The sequence below is a fragment of the Mus pahari genome, chromosome 18, assembly GCF_900095145.1.
Source record: "Mus pahari chromosome 18, PAHARI_EIJ_v1.1, whole genome shotgun sequence".
Taxonomy (NCBI): Eukaryota; Metazoa; Chordata; class Mammalia; order Rodentia; family Muridae; genus Mus; species Mus pahari.
The window spans coordinates 47,202,259-47,220,757 of record NC_034607.1 but is presented as its reverse complement, the minus strand read 5'-3'; the positions used below and the strand labels follow the sequence as shown (position 1 = coordinate 47,220,757).

General features: G+C 39.1%; 1 protein-coding gene across 13 annotated transcripts in view; it reads left to right on the top strand.

Annotated features, from left to right (window-relative positions):
- Slc8a1 (solute carrier family 8 member A1) overlaps window positions 1-16,417 on the top strand; it is a 350,274-nt gene extending 333,857 nt beyond the window's left edge. For 12 of the 13 annotated variants that reach the window (XM_021218592.2, XM_021218588.2, XM_021218579.2 and 9 more), the window contains one exon: window positions 1,148-1,849. In XM_021218592.2, coding sequence (XP_021074251.1) covers window positions 1,148-1,524 — 377 coding nt within the window. In that variant the 3' untranslated portion in view covers window positions 1,525-1,849. Of the gene's footprint in view, window positions 1-1,147 lie in introns of all 13 variants that reach the window. The other variant, XM_029531202.1, reaches the window with a different exon arrangement.
- Window positions 16,418-18,499: the final 2,082 nt, after the last annotated feature.

Genomic DNA, 18,499 nt, shown 5'->3' with positions numbered 1-18,499 from the left:
GACACCATGAAGCTCTGTCTATAATGGACTGTGTCTTAAAGCAGCTGTAGAAGTAACTGTATCTCAACCATGAAACTAGGCTTCAGAAAAGTCACTCCTAAGCACAAACTGGGCAGTTGTCCCAAAAGAATAGAGGATAAGATGAACTACCTGAGATGAGGGGACACTCTTGATTTATAACAGAACTCTAGGTCCCACCTGTGACATTGTAAGGATGGCCACTTCCAGAAGAGATGTTCAAATAGCTATAAAGTTAAAGGGATCCAGGTTAAGAAAAAAATAATTAGTCCTGGAGGAAAACAGGGGTCCATTATTGTATGCTGACCTGGCGATTTGGCCAAGGTTATATAAAGTGAACTGGAAAACCAATCTACAGAGAACAGTTTTGGCCTAACTTTCTGATGTGTGGTTTAATTCTTGGAAACCTCCCCTACCAAAGAGTGTAAGCAGCTTTTTCTATACTCTATTTTATAATCTTCTAAACACCTCATCTGAGGAGGTTTAAACTACCTCCATTCCAATGGAGAACTGTGACTCTAGGCAAATGTCAGCTATGATTACATTCTGATTCTGTTCAATTGCAATACTGATTTGCTTCCTGATCTGTGGTACTCTCTCCTGACATCTTAGCTCTGTCATCTGTAAGCAATGGCTGCTGATAGAGCACTTCACAAATACCTTCCTGCAACCATTTTCAACATAGAGTGACCTAGAAATCTTCTGGGATTCTGTGAAAATAGATTATTGGGCCCCAGGGATTATGACCAAGAACAGCTGGATGGAGTCTTGTAATAGTCAGTCTTTTGAAAGTCCCCACTGGATATAGATATAACTTGGGCTGTAAATAGTCCTGAAAAGGAAAACCTGCCATGCAAGCCCAGTAGACAAAAAGCTATGGTATCTGTGGATAAAAAAAAAAAACAAAAAACTTAGCTTACATGACTTTCTCTGTCAGTGATGCAGACAGCACTAAGCCCTGAGCTCCTGAGATCTATGTTCTGTTCCTTTGACCATAAGACTGACTCAAAAGACAGAGAAGTCTACTGTGGGCTTGAGTCTAGTGTACACAGTAGAAGCTCCTTGTACCCCATGACTCTATTTTAAAAGGTTAACTCAGTGTCATGGCCTGTTTCTTCTCTCTCTGCAGACACATTTGCCAGCAAAGTAGCAGCTACCCAGGATCAGTATGCAGATGCATCTATAGGCAATGTCACTGGAAGCAACGCTGTGAATGTCTTCCTGGGAATCGGCGTGGCCTGGTCCATTGCTGCCATCTACCATGCGGCCAACGGGGAACAGTTCAAAGTGTCCCCCGGCACGCTAGCTTTCTCTGTCACTCTCTTCACTATTTTTGCTTTCATCAACGTGGGGGTGCTGCTGTATCGGCGGAGGCCAGAAATAGGAGGTGAGCTGGGAGGGCCCCGGACTGCCAAGCTCCTCACATCTTCCCTGTTTGTGCTCCTGTGGCTCTTGTACATTTTCTTCTCCTCCCTGGAAGCCTACTGCCACATAAAAGGCTTCTAAAGGAACAATCAGATATAGTAAATTTATATATATATGTACACATATATATATACATAAAAATTATGTATAATGAACAGAGGAAACTGACATTTGTCATGTTCACTTAACCCACTGATGGAATCCAGCTTCAAGAACATCTGTACTAGGCCGGAAGTCAGAAACCATCATCTCCCATTCCCGGGCATCATCAAGTTGAACAGGCATGGAGGCAGGGTCATCTTGCAGCTCGTCCTAGAAGAGCTATGCTCTCTCCGAGTTCATAAATGGTTAAGGCTTCTCTTTGTTTTCTTGTTTTGTTTTTGTTCTGTTTCCTGTGGTGGGGGAGGGCAGGGTCATGGGTGGTGGGGGAGGGCAGGGTCATGGGTGGCTGATGTTTGGTTTTTGCTTTGGCACTGCTTTGTTTTGTTTAGAGGGCCAAGATCCTATTTCTCCTTATAGAAAGTGGTGATCCACCCAAAGGTGAGTGGATGTGGGATCAATATTAAAATCATTAAGACTCTCGCCTCACCTCCTCCAAACACTTTAAACATTACTTTGGATTAAGGAAGGATCTGGGCATGGAAGAAGAAAAACACACATCTTCCCTATATTACCAAATTGTATGCTTATCTCCGGACTGTGAACAGTGGTGAGCTGCCTCCAGGAAGAAGCACGGGAGCTGAAAAGGAGCCAGGAAAAGCAATGGTTCTAGCTGTAGTCTAAGGATGTGGTGTCTGGCACTCTTGCTCAACAGGGACAGCGATAATGTGCCTAGATCCCCAGGAACTCGTAGAACTCTTCATCCCTTATCTCTAGCTCTGAACTGTGATTAGCAAGACCCTTACTCCTTCCAGCCCAGCCTGTTCCCCGGGTTTTCCAGCCCAGACCTCCTCCCGCCCTCCACCCAGCCCCTGCAAGCAGGAAGATTAACCCCACCCCACCCCCAAAGCCCTACCATTTCAGTCATCACATGTGTCCAGGTCCCACGTTGCTCTTGCCTGGGATTTTTCCATCAGTTTTATTTTCAGTGGCATCCATGGCTTGCACAATCCTGTTCCAGTCATGACTGAACATTTGCCCCTCCTTCATGTGCCTGTTTGGGACTGTTGTCATGATCCCCATTACACAGTGCATGGACGAAAAACAAATAAAAACCAAGCGTATCTGTATATAGTAGAGTATAGCAAATACTGTCCTCCCATTCAGCGAGGTTGATTGGACATTGAAGACATAAGTGAGTTTTCTTTTCACCTGAGTTGTTCCTTTTGAGTTGTGACTGAGTTTGGATATTAGTAGGGATAAAAGAAGAAAATGGCTTATTGTTCATGAATCTGCACGCTCATTACTAAGAAGCAATAACTATCGTGTGAAAAGAGATTCAAGTTGAGAGGGTAGCAGGCACACTACAAGATGTCTTTGAAATAGTTGCCATGGAGAGCACATCAGAGGTCTCTGAGAATCACCCATTAATTCAGGTAGACTGAGAAGAAAGGCTGGGGAGACAAGTGGATACTTTGGCTGTGCCTGGATTTTTACAGCCACCATTTCCACACCACCCCTCCCCCAACATATTTATTGCACATCTGCTCTGTCTGGCACAGATGATGGATAGTGCTAGTTGATTTTTTTTTTTTTTAATGGAGAAAGCTGTTTTGAGCCCTGTTTTGTTCACCTCTCAGTCCAGACTCCCTGAATTTCTTATCAACTCCTGAGTGGAGGTCTGAGTGACCAGTGGGACTTTAGAGGTCCACTGGGTATGACTAAGAGTAAGTTACTCAAAGAGACTGGGAGTAACCTTTGCAAGGAATGACTCTTTCCATTCAAAAATACCAAAGAGCAGAGATAAACCCAACATTCCAAAAGCTGTGATTCTACTAATGGGAAATGGGATGGCTTGGCCCATCTCTTAGACATTTCTCTGAGCCTTTCTGGCCCTCTGCATTAACTCCAGATACTTAAGAAATAAATGTAGCTGAGGACTCCTTTCCCTTCTTCCACTCAGTGATCATAACCATTCATTGTTTAACCAACATTTAGTGACTGAGTGAATAGAGACTTGTCGCCCATTCAATAGGCCAGGTAATGCTACGACTTGGGAGCAGAACAGTGACCAAGACGACCCAAATTCCTGCTCCCAAGGGATATGTAGTGAGTGGGATTCCTACTCAAAGAGTAAGAGTTGACACTGAGACAGTTTTTAATCTTGGAAGAGAAAAAGAATTGTGACTTTTAACATAGGCACATTAAAATTGCACAACAAAGGCAGTTGACCAAATGCTCATGTTTTGTTTTTCCTAAAAGAATGTAATTTTTAGCTCTGGAAAAGTACTCTTTATAGCCTTGGCCAACTCGCAGGTATTTTTATCTTCCTAACTTAGGCCAAGCAGGGCACTATGGTGGTGACCGATATCACTGAGAAGACCTAATTAGCCAGTTTTTAGTCTCTGCGGCAATGGTACCTTTCCATCACAACTCCACAGGCCACCAACAGGGGTGACAGTGGGGACTTCTCAGTGGAGTCCTCTAAGCCATCCTGTTTTGATTTTTTTTTATCTTAATTTTAGATTTTAAAAGTGGAAAGCTAGCCTAGAGATACCCAGTAAATCTAGTCAAAGGATCTATGTGGTTAAAAACCTTAGAAAGATTTTGCACTGGTTTTTGTTTAGTTCTGTTTTGTTTCGTTTTTAAGCCATCTTTGGAATGTCAATAATTCTGTAGTGAATTTTCACAGAGAACTTCCCAAGAATGTCTTGCTGTTGGTCAGTTTCAAGTTCAAGCTTTTTGGTTTGTTTGCCTTTTCAGTCTTCATGCTGTAGGGAAAATCTGATTCTGGATCTTCAGGGTTCTTAATTATTATATGTAAATGATTTCATTTTATTTGTTTGATTATTTTTATTTTGTGTGTATTGTGCACGGCTTTAGGGGGACAGGCACACTCGGTGCTGTTCCCAACAATTGGTACACATAATTGACACAGGAAAAAAAAAAACAATAAAGTTTCTAACTGTTTGTGATTTCATCACCTGTGGCACAGCATGTTCTGTACTGTGGAATGTCCCCTCTCCTCACTGTCACCTACTTCATTTTCGGTTGTTTGTTTTCATGCTCTGAAGAAATAAAGACCAAAAAGGTATCCTTGTGCAATCGGTATCCTTATCTATGGGAAAGGAGACAGCCACAATCCAAATCCATATAAATGTCAGCCCTTCGCTCATGCCATGCTTAAATGGCCCACGAGCAGCATGTGCAGTCGGAATGTTTGTCTGCCGTGTGATGCTGTGATAAACTTTGGGTGTACCTTCTTTTCACCACTTTTCCACTTTTTAATTTAACTCATTCTTCTTGCTTTCTGGACCCAAGCACATGAACTCACAAGCTATTACTTGTTGAACAACTTTCATCACACAGCGCATCGTAGTAAACCATGCCACCCATGGCACTGGTTTTTGGAAGTATAGTTAATTCCCAAGGGACAAGCAAATTGCTCACTTAGTATCATACATTGTATTTCTTCTTATTCCTAGAACAACTTCTTTATGTTGATAGTTTCTGATTCTATGAATTGTATAAGTCACTGACTTTCATATCTCATGCAATCAAAAGTACACAGAAAGAGGTGACAGCAGACATAGAATAAGAATTGTGGGGAGGAGCACCTGCCTTCTTGGTCTGGTAGAATCTGGACACTAGGTACATGCAAATCACTCTTTGTTTATCTGAGCATCTTAAAGTTTCCCACAGGCCCTTTCATCACAGCATCATGTTGGCATGTGTGGCACACTTTCAAGGGTGAAAAAAAAAAAACGAGGGACAACTCAAACACACTTCTTGAATCAAAGAATTGATATGTCTCCTGAATATTGATCTTTAATTTCACATAAAATTGGCGGGCTGAGTTTGCTTCTTGAATAAAGACCAAACTGAGTATTGTAGTAAGGATCCCGGACCACTTAGTAGACCTCAGCAAAATTCTTTGACTGACTGACTCTCAAGTGCTTAGGAGCAAACATTAGTTTGTTGACGGATTCTGATTCGATCCTTCCAGCCATGAAGATTTCCTTGCTTTCTCTATATAACATATATATAGTTTATGACATTTGGGTTGTCATTATTTTTCAAATATAAGATTAACGTACAATTATACTGTTCAGAACAAGCCTGCAGAGATGGATAGGTGGCTTGCAACTGATGAGCATCCCCATCCCAGGAAGTGATCTCAAAGCAAATAGAAACATGTTGTTTCCACTGCCATTTGTAACCAGACATCCTCCACTAGAAACTCTATGCTCACACATTCCTGGTTTTAATATAAATAAATAAATAAATAAATAAATAAATAAATAAATAAATAAATAAATAAAATAAATGAAGGAAGGAAGGAAGAAAGGAAGGAAGGAAGGAAGGAAGGAAGGAAGGAAGGAAGGAAGGAAGTGAGAGGATCTAGTTTGCTCTTACATCTGAGAGCCTTGTAGAAAAAATGAGAGAATTTTCTCTGAGAGACGATGAAGCTCCTCTTTTCTGAAGCAGATCAGCTTCATTAAGACTTCTTTTGGTTTTTCTGAGTTGAAAATGTGGAATCTCTCTCGATTTTGATTTTCCTTTTCTGACGTTTGGCAACTATAGCCATAGCAAGCCCTACTTGTACTTTCATGACTTTAGGAACATTGGGTGATTTCACCATTGACAATATACAATCCATTCTAACTTACAAGTAGCATCCAGCCGTCCTTACAAGAATCATGTCTGTTGGCCAAGGCATTCTAAGCATGTGACTATTGGTTGGGAAATTAGTGGCATGACACATAGAAGAGACCTGCAAAATCACATTTATCATACTGGGGATATGTGTCCTTGTGGATAGATTTGGAATGTGTACTCAGGCTTCCCTACAGATTTTGTTTTATAACTGATTAGGGATTTTGCTATTCTTTTCAAACACTAGTATTGCTGTAACTATTATTGTCACACATTCTAGCATATTTCAAAGGATTGGGTTGAATACGGCTGATGGTACTATACTAATACTGCTCCAGGGATACCCTGGTATTGCCTCAGCAATAGGGGGAAGCTTACTCTATAAGGAATTGCTTGGGAATTTTTCTTCTAGAAGCAAACTTGTTATAGAAAAATCAAATACGTTGACATTTCACAGACCCTTGTGTTATCTCTACAAATAGAGGCAGACTTTAGGACAGTGTCATCTCTACAAATGCCTGAGGTATATATTACTATTTTATTGATTTTAATCTCTCTTGAGGGCGTATTTATCTTGCCCCTGTGTCCATTCCCTAGCCTATTCTATCAATATATGTAGGTACAGAGTGGAAAAGAATAATATATATGTCCTCAAGCCCCATGAGAGTGTCTCTAAAGCTGTCATATGTAAAAACAGAATAATGCATATGACTCTAAGAAACATGAGTGGGTCAAGTGCTCACTGGATACTATGTTTCAGGTATGGAATGGGTAGGAAAATTCACATTAGTGACCAAATAAACCAAGAAATAAATTAGAAAACTTCAGAGTTGCTGGATCAGTTTTGATTGTTAATTCACAAAGCCAGACCCTAGTGGTCAGTGTGATACATAATTTCAGGTATGCTCGGCCAAATCTAAAACTATATTGGAGGAAGTGAAAGCTGATTATTAGGATGGTTGCATAGCCCTCTCTACTGGGACTCCTTGCCAGTGAGCTTATAATTTACGGAACTTTTTCTTAGAGTCCCTTGAAGACACATGATAGAGGACCTCAAATCTGCAAGGAGATCTTTCCTAAAGTGTGATTCTTGGTTTGTAATGCTCCAACATCTATTGTCAAGAACATAATCCTGAATTTTCTTCCAAGTGGGAGGATTTCTCTTATTATTAAATGTATTAAATTAAACCAAACATGTAACTGCTTCACAAAAATATTTTACCTAAGAAATAAACTGGATGGTATAAATATCCATGATAAAAATCATACCATCTTAATAGTTGCTTTTGTGAAAAATTATACTCTTTGGGAATCTTTCTCTACATTTCTAAATCCATTTTAGCAAACATTATACTTGAAAAATATCCCAAAGAAAAATCTTGGGAGCTTTTTATACTGCATTGCAATAATGCACAGAGAAGAAACTTGTATGGTTATGATAATGATGTGGATGAGAATTATCTACACTGTTGACAAGATTATATTCTTAAATGAAATAGTTTGGCACAAAGAGAATGTGTTAAGTAGGATTTCATCATGTATTGCTCTTGTTAATGATATTTGAAAGTCATTACCTGTAAGAAAAATTCCCATTTTCCTGAGACAACTGTATAATTTAATCTCATTCTCAGGTTTGACATGAAAATCTAAGCTGGGTATATATAATTTTGACTTAAACAACCAAAGAAAAATGTGTTTGGCATACTTTCCACACCATTGAATTATTTTAAAGAATACATTAGGTCTGTGCAGATGTCTCATAAAATATTTTTTATAATTTCCTTCCACTTTTAAATGTACAATTTTAAATTACTCAACTTGGTACCTTAATACTTTTCCATTTTAAAGGATGACTCCATTTTGATATTGTTACTAATATTTTAGGACTAATTATAATTTGAGTCAATACACAGGAGGGGGTATTGGACTTGAGTCTAGACCCATAACCACATGGTCCAGACAGATCTACCAGTGGCTAAGTGTTTTTAGATGAACCAGCCTTACACAATATAGCAACATGAATATTAGTTTTAGTCTTTTTTTTCTTCAAAGGTTCACATTTTAAGCAGTGTAATAACAACTTTAGAAAAGTTGGATTACCAGTGGCAAGATTCTTTTTCTTGGAATTGTTTCATTATTTCAACACACTTGTTCTCCTCTACCTTATTTCTCCCATACCACAGGGCTATGTATATTAAAAACAAAAATACATTTTACATTTTGAATAACCTAAATTGTATTCTGCATATTGCCCAAAAATTCATGTCAAGTTAATTTTCTTTCATAAATGAAACAAAGTACAAAGAAGGAGTCTTATTCTTCAGGTAAATGTACACAGTTGTTTGAGAATTGTTTGGAAAACAGGTATCCTTCCCAAAATAGAAGCAAATATCTTAAAGAAAGAAATTCATTTTTATTCCTTTTGTTTGCTTAACAAGTGTTTTAGACAGGAAGTCGTTAGGGTTAATTTGATTCCTTCTGCTGCCTTTGATTGTGAGCATTGAAAACAGTTCTTGCTGGGGGTGGGGGTGGGGGAATAATCTGGTCAAGGTCAACTCTGGAAGTTAATAGAATGAGATTTTGTATTTTTCCCTTGAGAGATGGTACCAAGCTGACAAGCAACCATGTACCAGTTAACATTTTCTAGAAATGTATTTTGGCATGTTGGGAGAAAAGCGGGGAGGGAATCCTCACCCAATTGTCGGCTGATATCTCATCACCCAACACTCAGCCTATGAATCTTTCACTAGTTCTTGTTAAGGTCAGACATTCCCAAAAGAGCCCATCTCCATCTTTCATATGTGTTAATTATCTTGTCTCTGGCATTTCTTCTCCAAAATCCTACTAACAAGCAAACTAGCCTGGCCAGCCAGTTGCCTATGACACTTCTCCATGGTGTGCTCTCAGAGCAAGGGATGTAGCTAAACAGGTGCAAAACCTTTGGAATTTATTTATAATTGCTATCATCGGATTCTCAGAAACATTTGTCTTTGAAATTTCTGTCCGAAGCTCTGAGAACAGAGAGCTCTAAGAACAGAGTCCCTGCTGTCATCAGCATCTTATAGGAACTTTAAAACTCCAGTGGTTGCATCATTAGTAAAATGAAAATAAAATTGCTTTATTACTACTCAGGATTCACTCATTGGTGTTCAGAACTTCTACTAACCAACATCACAGGATTGACAAAGAATCAGAAATAAGCCAAAGAGGCATAAAATTGCCTCATTATTATTGAAGTTCTTTCTACTGACTACTACTACTACAATAACTACTAACTACTACTAATTACTAAGTAACTGCTACTAACTACTGGCCTTCATCCAGGATCACTCACTGACTTTCCATTCTGTTCAGACTTTTAAAAAAAATAAGAAGAATTCAGTCAAGCCAGTAGAAAAGTTTCAAAATCAGAATTTCATAAACTTCAAGCATTTATTTTGCTAAAATGTTCTGTTAATTATCAAAAAGTAATGATGACTTAAGAAACTTAAGACTGGCCCTGGATTTAATATGATTCCAATTACAGTCTCCTAATTAAATTAACCTTTCATTTTGGTCTAAGGATATTTTATTCATGTGACTCTTTAATGGGGTCATTCTGAAACTGATCAAAGAACTTCCCTTTAAGAATGGTTGTATTAACTCCACATTCAGTATTTCACCATCAAGATGAATGGATTCAGGCTCAACTAGCACATCACAGTCTTCTATGAGCCAGTCTCTATGTGAGGGAGATACCTGGTTTGCTAGCTAACATTTCACATTGCGGAATTTGCATCATTTACCTTACCATTGTTGAAGTTCTGTCTACTGACTACTACTACTAACTACTAAGTAACTGCCACTAACTACTAACACTGAATGTTCTTGACTTGGAGGCACCTGGCTGTTCTCTGAGCTAAAATTTCAGAGCCCTCATCAACTGACAGCACCTAGAGAAGGGGACCATAGCTTCTCTCTCTGAGCACACAGTGCTCTCTCCATTTGAATGTCTAGTTGTCATCAGAGAGGCGACTCAAAGGCTTTCTTTTTGGAAAGGTAGATCTTTTTGCTTCAGAAGGTCATGAATCTTCAGTTCACTCTGGATCTCTGGATTTGAATCTTCTCATTGCTATTTGAGAGATGATCCATACCTTTATGTCGTTTTGTTGTTGTTGTTGTTGTTGTTGTTTTTTCTGAAACACATCAAGCCCCCATGATGGGGCTTCTCATTTCCTTCCACTTGTAGGCGTGAGCTGAGGAAGCTGTATATGGTCAAGCAGTTGTTCCTCATCATTTCATTATCAGAACAAATGTTAAACCAATCAAGCCACATGCACCTGGGAGGAACTAAAATTTTATTTTAAAGTAATTACTGTACATCACTGAGGGTGGGACTCTTTTCCCTAAAGAGAGAGAGTAGAAAATTTCCCCCATGTGAAAAGCATTCAAAAGAGTAGAAAGGATTTCAACTCAGTGACCTTGTTAAGGCCACAACCATTCTTCTTCCAAGGATGACCTTTCAAATTCATTTTTGTTTTCTCATTTCTTAAGCTTACCATCAGATAGGAGAAAGAGAATGCCAGTACTGGTTTCTACTCAACTATATGAATTATAAATTATATAGTGGCCAGCCCCCCCACCTCACCCAGTTTATCTAAAGGTACAGGTATTATAAAGGAGAACAGAAGCAGGAAGCCATTTGCTACAGATTCAATTGTCTTTTAAAGAGCCTCTTTGTTATAGAGAAATGACTATCCCAAAAGATGTCACAAAAATACTTCTTAAATCATACTTGGAGCAAATACCAGAAAGGCCTTGGCCAGAATGCTTTATTACTGATCTGAAATTGCACATAAAACACAGAACATACACACTTTTTCACAAGGAAAGGAAGATTAAAAACCAGATAAACAAAAAACAGAGACAAATAAACAAACAAACAAAAAACAAATGGAGCTCTGCTTATGTAAACAAAGACTATTTCTGTGGCGTGAATGTAAGCTTTCTCTTGAAGGAATCCGAAATTGGAATGTCTTAAGAAATGACAAAACTATTTCAACATAATGGGAAGCACACATCCAGCTCTATTAGTCCTGAGCCACAGAGCCAAATTTGTGTGGGGGAAAAGGGTAAGTAAACATCACTGACATGTCGCAACAGATAAAGTGGCTTTGTGAGAGAAATAATTTAAACAGATAATATTTTTCTTATGCTATAACAATTCTATGGTTGAGTCTCGGGGACAAAAAAAAATTCTTCCTTTTCTCATGATTTCTTTCCATCTAGAGCTGGCTGTGGAGCTGCAGTAAATGCATCCCATTTTTACACTGCAATGATTTCTTTGTGTGGAATCTGATCCCTAGTTCAGATTTCATTAGGAAATAGTAAATTGGAACCAAAAAAATGGGGTTTTCTCTTCTTTAAAAACAAAAATGCCCCGTAAGCATTTTCTGCTGATGACCGCCTTAAGCATTCTTAGTTGTGCTGTCAATCAAAAGGCAGGTCTTTGCTTGAAGACTTGAGAACTTGTTTTCCTGAGCAAGCTAGGCCTTCCTCCCATGCAGGCAACAGCTCATCCACATAAGTTCACGCCATTCCTCCTCAACTCCCTGCCACAGCCCCACCTCTTAAGCTGACCCGCCTCTTCCAGCCAAGCAGATTACAATCTTTAATGATGTGTGCTCGAAGCTTGTCCACCTTAACTCTTGTCCACCCGAATACCCCAGAAATTCTCTGGAAACCTCCACTCTCTTCAGCCTTCTCCAGAAGCCCTTGGGATTCGAAACTTTCACATGTAAAATTTTACTAAGAAAACATCAACAACTCATTTGTTTGTGCTCAGCCAAGAAACTGTGAACAAACTGAGTCACCGTGTATTAATTACCCTGAGGTGATAAGGTGGCTGTCACAGAAGTGGCTGGCAGAAGAGAATTGCAATGCTATTACTAAAATAATGTTCTATGAAGAAAAAGTGTACAGTCTTCTAGAAACGTACTTTCAGAAAGCCATGCTTAATAACATAGAAAATTATATAGGAAGGCCAAACATAAAACATGGTTTAGAATTTTATTATATGGACATGTTTATTATTTATGCTGACATGTCCTTAACTTTCTAAACCTAGGAACCGTCTATAATTAAACTAATACCAGTAGAATCTAGTTCTTCCTACTTGATGAGGTTCTGAGGAGAAAATTCAATATTGATCTTCCCATCCCACATGGAAAGGCTTTGCTGGAGGAATGCAATTAGGGTGACGTGGGTAACTATATATAGTGTCGTTTTAGAATAAGCAACTTCAGTGATTCTTTAGTCTGTGGCCAAACAGCATCTGTAATGAGTAGGAAAGTTGTGAAATATGCAAATTATCTGCTTTCCCCTGAGGACCCCCCCCCCAGCCCTCTGTAAATCAGAGATGCCAGGAGTAAGCTCCTCACTGTGGGATTTAACAAGCTCTTTGGGTTGTTTTAATTCGTGCTGCAATTCAAAACCATTGATCCAGTCAGCGCTTTGCATGGCTTCTTAGAATGATCAGTGTCACCCCATATTTAACTCTCCTCTCTCCAGAATGAAGCTTTTAGGATTAAATGGCAGCCTGCCTGTCAGTACCATCGACTCAAACATGTGGGTTGAGAAGTTTATAATCCAGATTTAGAATTCCATTTGAAGGAAAACTAACCTCACAACTGGTTTGTTGTTGTTGTTTTGTTGTTTTCTTTTAATGGGACTTCAAGAAGATTCTCTCCCTTGAATCTTTCTAGATCTTTTAAAATATAACTGTTTATGTAATGTACTTTACCTGACCATCCCAGGGTCCAGAAAACAGTCTAGGAAACCTATCTCACTGTTGAATAATTAGCTCTGGCTCTTATCCTTCATGGCAAACAGTTTTGTAGCAGTCCTGAGTCCCGCTGAAGTAGTGTCTTCTGGAGGAGTAGGTGTGTATGGAGAGACAGTGACTGCTGGTCAGAGTTTGGGGAGCTGGTTCAAAGGAAACGACGGGGCTTTTAAATCTTGGAAACAGCAAGTGCCATAGTGGTCACTCTAGGTCTCCTAGGATCAACCTTCAAGGCTTTCTTGTTGGCATTGGGGCAAAGCCAGAGTGCCAAATATTCAGGTCACTTATTGGATAAGAACTCCTTAGAAGACAGGTTGAGATAGGGAGTTATCTGAGAATGTATGCCCATGTGTTTGTCTGTCTCTGAATGCTAACCTGACATTCTGAAGTACTTAGAATATTGACCTGTGTTTGTCCTTCCTTTCAATCACGAAAAGCAGTTGAAGAATCTGTGTGCTTCTGTCGGTGGTGGTCAAAGCTTGGGCGCTGCTTGTCCATTTGTTCCAGCTGGGGGAGCCTTCCCATTGATGCCTTCCCTCTAATGTCCTACTCCCGCCAAACACACCTGACCACTTGCAGCTCCAGCTCAAGCACAGCCCATTCATCTCAATCCTCATCACTCGCAGCTCCACATACATATTCTTTTACTCAAAATCTTCTGAGAGATCACATCAGCATAGCAGGCCATTGCAGTGATAGGATGCAATATTTGCAGCAGAAAGGACTATGTCAGGTTCCATGCAATTGACTCAAATCCATCACTAAGAGTCCAAGCCTTAATATCCTCTCTGACCTTTGAAATGTCACCTTGGAAGCATCCATGGTGGAAACTGCCAATGTGAGCTTGCTGTCCACCTCTCCTCGGTCCACAGTCCATGCACTGTGCTATTTGCTCCAGTCCTGAAGCCTTGAAATAAGCCTGGATTTGAATTGCAAAGAGCAGATAAACGGGTCCATAATGAAAGATCCTTACTATGTAGTGTAACAAAAAGCCCTGGACATGAGAAGGTGACAGATGATAGTTTTAAAACCATAAACAAATTCTCTTGTCAATAATCTGTAGTGATAGGAACAGGTTAGTGATACATGTGTCTTTCCCAAAAGCCATAATCACCATCATTGACACAACTGTTATTCTAACAGGACTTCCGGGGTTCCTTTGGGAATTTTTTATGTGTCAATGCTCACACCAAGGAAGACATTCATGGCTTTCTAGACAAGAGCCAGAAGGAAAAAAAAAAAAAAAAGATGGCTGTTGTATATATGCACAAAACACAGCTCATTCCATGAGGCAGACAAGATGAGAAAGACTTCTGGTTAGAAACTAATCCACAATTGTCACATGCTTCTGGTGGCTCCTGGTGGCAAATTTTCCCTACTAGCCCAGTAGGTGACTTAAGGGTAAACTGAATTCATCCTGAACCATTACAATGGGCAATCCCTATAGAAAAGGCCATCATATCTTTGTGCCTAAAAGCTTCTCTACAAAAGAAATGAGCACAACACCCCCCCCAACCCCTTGTTTCACAGGGCTAAAGAGTAAAGAACAGAAGTTGTACAGAAGTTGTGCTCAGAGTGTAAGGGATCTATCACAAGGAAGCTTCAAAGACAAAGAGGTGGGAAAGACAGACAAAAATTGGACATGATCCTAGTACAGGTGATATGAGCAATCCTCACATTCCTCCAGCTCAGCCTGGAGACTGCTCGTGTGTCTAAGACCGTATGTTCAATAACTTCATCATACTTGGAATGCCTTGAGTGGTAGTTAGGTAGTGATATACATGGAAGAGTAACTGAATCTTTCAGTTTCGAATCTCTCAGGCCAACCAATATAATCTATGGCTATTTTCAGTGTGAAATCCATGCAAACAAGTACACGGCCTATGTTCGTGATTCTGTGGAGAAACAAAATGTTTAACAATCAGAAAGTTTCCAGTGTTTCCGAGTTTTGCAGGAAGCAAAAGTCACCATGGCCATGACTGCTAACGGTACTAGAGTTACAATCATCAGAAGCGCTGTTGGAACCGCTGTGTAAGATACCCTCTCCAGCATCAGTGTATCAGTACCATTTGAATTGAAGTGTCGATCTGTGCTCCTTAAATATTTTTTTCTATCTGTGGTGGTCTACTGTTATCCTGCAATAGTGATCATGCCTCATGTGGCCAGGAAAGGAAGTAGACTCATTGAAATATTAGAAGTAGAGGAAGTTATTTATGTTCTTCTGCCAAAGAAAAGTGTTTAATGATCTTTAAAATGTAGATTAACTTCTTACATTATGAATGTGATTGTAAGAAATGCTCACTTCATCATCTATCCTTTGAAAATTAATCTTTTTGTGTTTCTAATGATCAAGGGAAATATTTTAAGCTGATGTAATACACAGAAATGTTAGAAAAAGAAAGCTAGATTCGAATTTGAAAACTCAGTGGCACAGTCTTTCCCTCAAATTCTTGCGTCATGCTAAGTTGCATTTGGAGACCTTAAACACACCAACAGTAATAACAGCTCCAATCACATAGAGAAAAAGAATCGAAACATTTCTGTTCATGAACATTGAGTCGACAGAAATTACTGTCTAATTTTCTTGCCCATCTGCCACATACACATGGACTCAAAGGTCTACCAATGTTGCACAGAAAGTTAACAGGCTGTGTACGCCAATTTCATCTGTGCAGTTAGCAAGAACTAGCCATTAAACTATATATTTAAATGTTTTGTAAATAAACTTTTGATTACTACAGTTTTGTTCAAACTGCTGTCTTTTAAAATAATTAGACTTGATTTGAATTTTTTTAAATAATCTGTTCTATTAGATGTTGCGTTATTGACTGTGATTCAATGTACACTCAGCCATATTCCTGTGGGAAATACCAGTCCTATTGACTTTCTTGGCATGAGCCAGAAGCTCTTTAGTTTCTCTAAGGACTCTAAGTATAAAGACAAAAAAAAAAAAAAAATCAAAATGAAATGCTAGTGAAGAAATAAGAAACCTATTGTACAAAATGTATTTTTAAAAATCTTAAGATTCATGTGATTTACACTGCCTGTTAATCTAGTCTCTCTGTGAAATAACCACAGCATATTTGTTAAGATGGAAACACCAAATATTTACAATCTTTGTATAGCACCTTGTTATAATATGTGACTTCAAATGGTAAACATGTCTATTGTGATCATGTGAGCCCACAGAAGAATAAGTTCCTGCTGTTATGTAAAATCCAGCTCTCAGAATTCAGATTCCCTGCAGCTGCTGTACCACCAATAAACAAGAATTAATTGTGAAAAAAATAATTTTTAAGTTTATGATCACTGTGCATTTTGTTAATGAATTCAGAGAATTTTATTTTTACCAGAAATTCTCTCAGCCAGTAAATACAACTGCTGATTTCAACCATACTATCATTTCTGTGGTTTCTCTATTCTTGATACAACTACCAAAAAATTGGAAGCTTGGTGCAAAGTATATCCTAACAAAGAAACAATCAATGACTTTTCCTGCATGCTGCCTGAGATAATATTGTAATTTGAAATGTCTTATCAAAAAATTATCTCATAGCCCAAACTGTAACCGGCAATATTTCTTAATGTGTATAACTGATGGTATGTCAATACCTAAAGCAATGTCTGTCGTACATGTATGTTATATGTACTGTTTAATCATGTTAAACTGTAATCTGTGAGACTGTCATTGCCTGAACTAGTCGATTGTGTAACAAATCGTTGTGTTCACTGTTTTCCTAACCTCATGGTGTTTCCTAACACTGAAATATAAATGTTTGTAAATTACTCATTCATTTTCTATCAGCTTTTATGTACTTTCCTGTGTGGTTCCACTAACTAACATAAACAAAGCAAAGTATTTATTGTTTTGAGTTCAGGGACATTTTACTTAACATCTATTATGTGTCTCCTGGATTCTTTACCAAATATTTGAAAAATTATTAGTAACCAGAGAAATCACCAATACTTGTCTAAGGACTGCCCTTCTCTCCCTAAACCATGAACTTTAATTATTTTATTTCTGTGATGACCATGAACTTAAATTATTTTTATTTCTCCCATAACAAAGTTCAAAATTGTCTGCAAATGGGTCTTTGCTGAAAATGTAGTGTATTTGATCTAGGAAAATGCATTCACATAAGTATTAATCATCAATGTCCAATTTGAAAGAAACAATGAATTTTAGGGGTTTGCTCCTGATTTAGGAAGTGCTTGGGGTGGGGGGCGGGGCACTTAAAAGATTTCCTGTTGAAAGATGAATATATTATCTGTTCTATGTGGCCTGTATACTGCCACATCAGATCTCATATCCTAAACTGGTACCTTGCAAACGATTGGAGATGTTCATAAATGATAAGGGGAATGCCTGGTGGAAGGTAACTAAACATGCACAGATGACCATAAAGGGTTTTATAACTGACAGGTTTATTTGCATACACCATACATATACTTACTGTTTTTTAAACGTGCATGTATATGTGCTTGCAGAGACAAGTACATCCCTGGGGCTTGCCGGCCAGCCTGTCCATACAAAACGGTGAGCTTCAGCTTCAGAGGGGGCCTCTGCCTCTGAAGGACAAGGATGCTACTGAAGGATAGGATGAGGGTGATAAAGGAGGAAATCATGTCAACCCTTGGTCTCCACATGTGTATATGTATGCAACACACCTGCAGCCACATGTGAACCCGCAGGCATATACCAGAGAGAGATACAGAGAGAAAGAGAAAGAGAGAGAGAGAGAGAGAGAGAGAGAGAGAGAGAGAGAGAGAGAGAGAGCCCTCCTACAGCATTCCCACAGTTACTGAAGAAGCTGCTCCCAGTGGGTTAAGTTCTGAACATGAGCATGATACATGGACTCCAGGTTTATCCAAATCAGAAGGCAGGTGGCAGGTGATAAGCACCCTCAAAATTGAGGCCCTGGGGTTCAAGAGATAGCTCTATTTTTAAGAATGTTTGCTGATGTGCAGAGGACCAGAGGTCTATTCCCAGCGCTATCAAGCAGCTCACAGCTGTAACTCTCTATAACTCCAGATCCAAGGGATTCAATGACCTGTCCTGACCTCCATTCTATGCTTGTGCGCGCGCGCGCGCGCACACACACACACACACACACACACACACACACATTTTAAAAATCAAAAACAAAATTTAAATAGATAATTTGAAGGAAATATGTGGGAGGTTGAAAAATGATTGAGGCTTGCTATTCTCCCCAGGATTGATTAATTAATTAATCAATCCATCCACTCACTATGAATATTTGCTAAACACAGGAAATGAGGTTAGAGCTATCCACACAGTCATACTTACACAAAATACAACAGTGCTCTTCGATGCTGCTTCATGTGTCATCAGCCTTTCGACGTAGTTGTATGCCACTCTGCACCCCAAGTGTCCGTGTTTGTGAAGCTACCAGCATTACTGGTGCTGACCGTGGTCCATGCTTTTTGGGGTTGTGATAAGTGTGAGCTCTTGTTAAA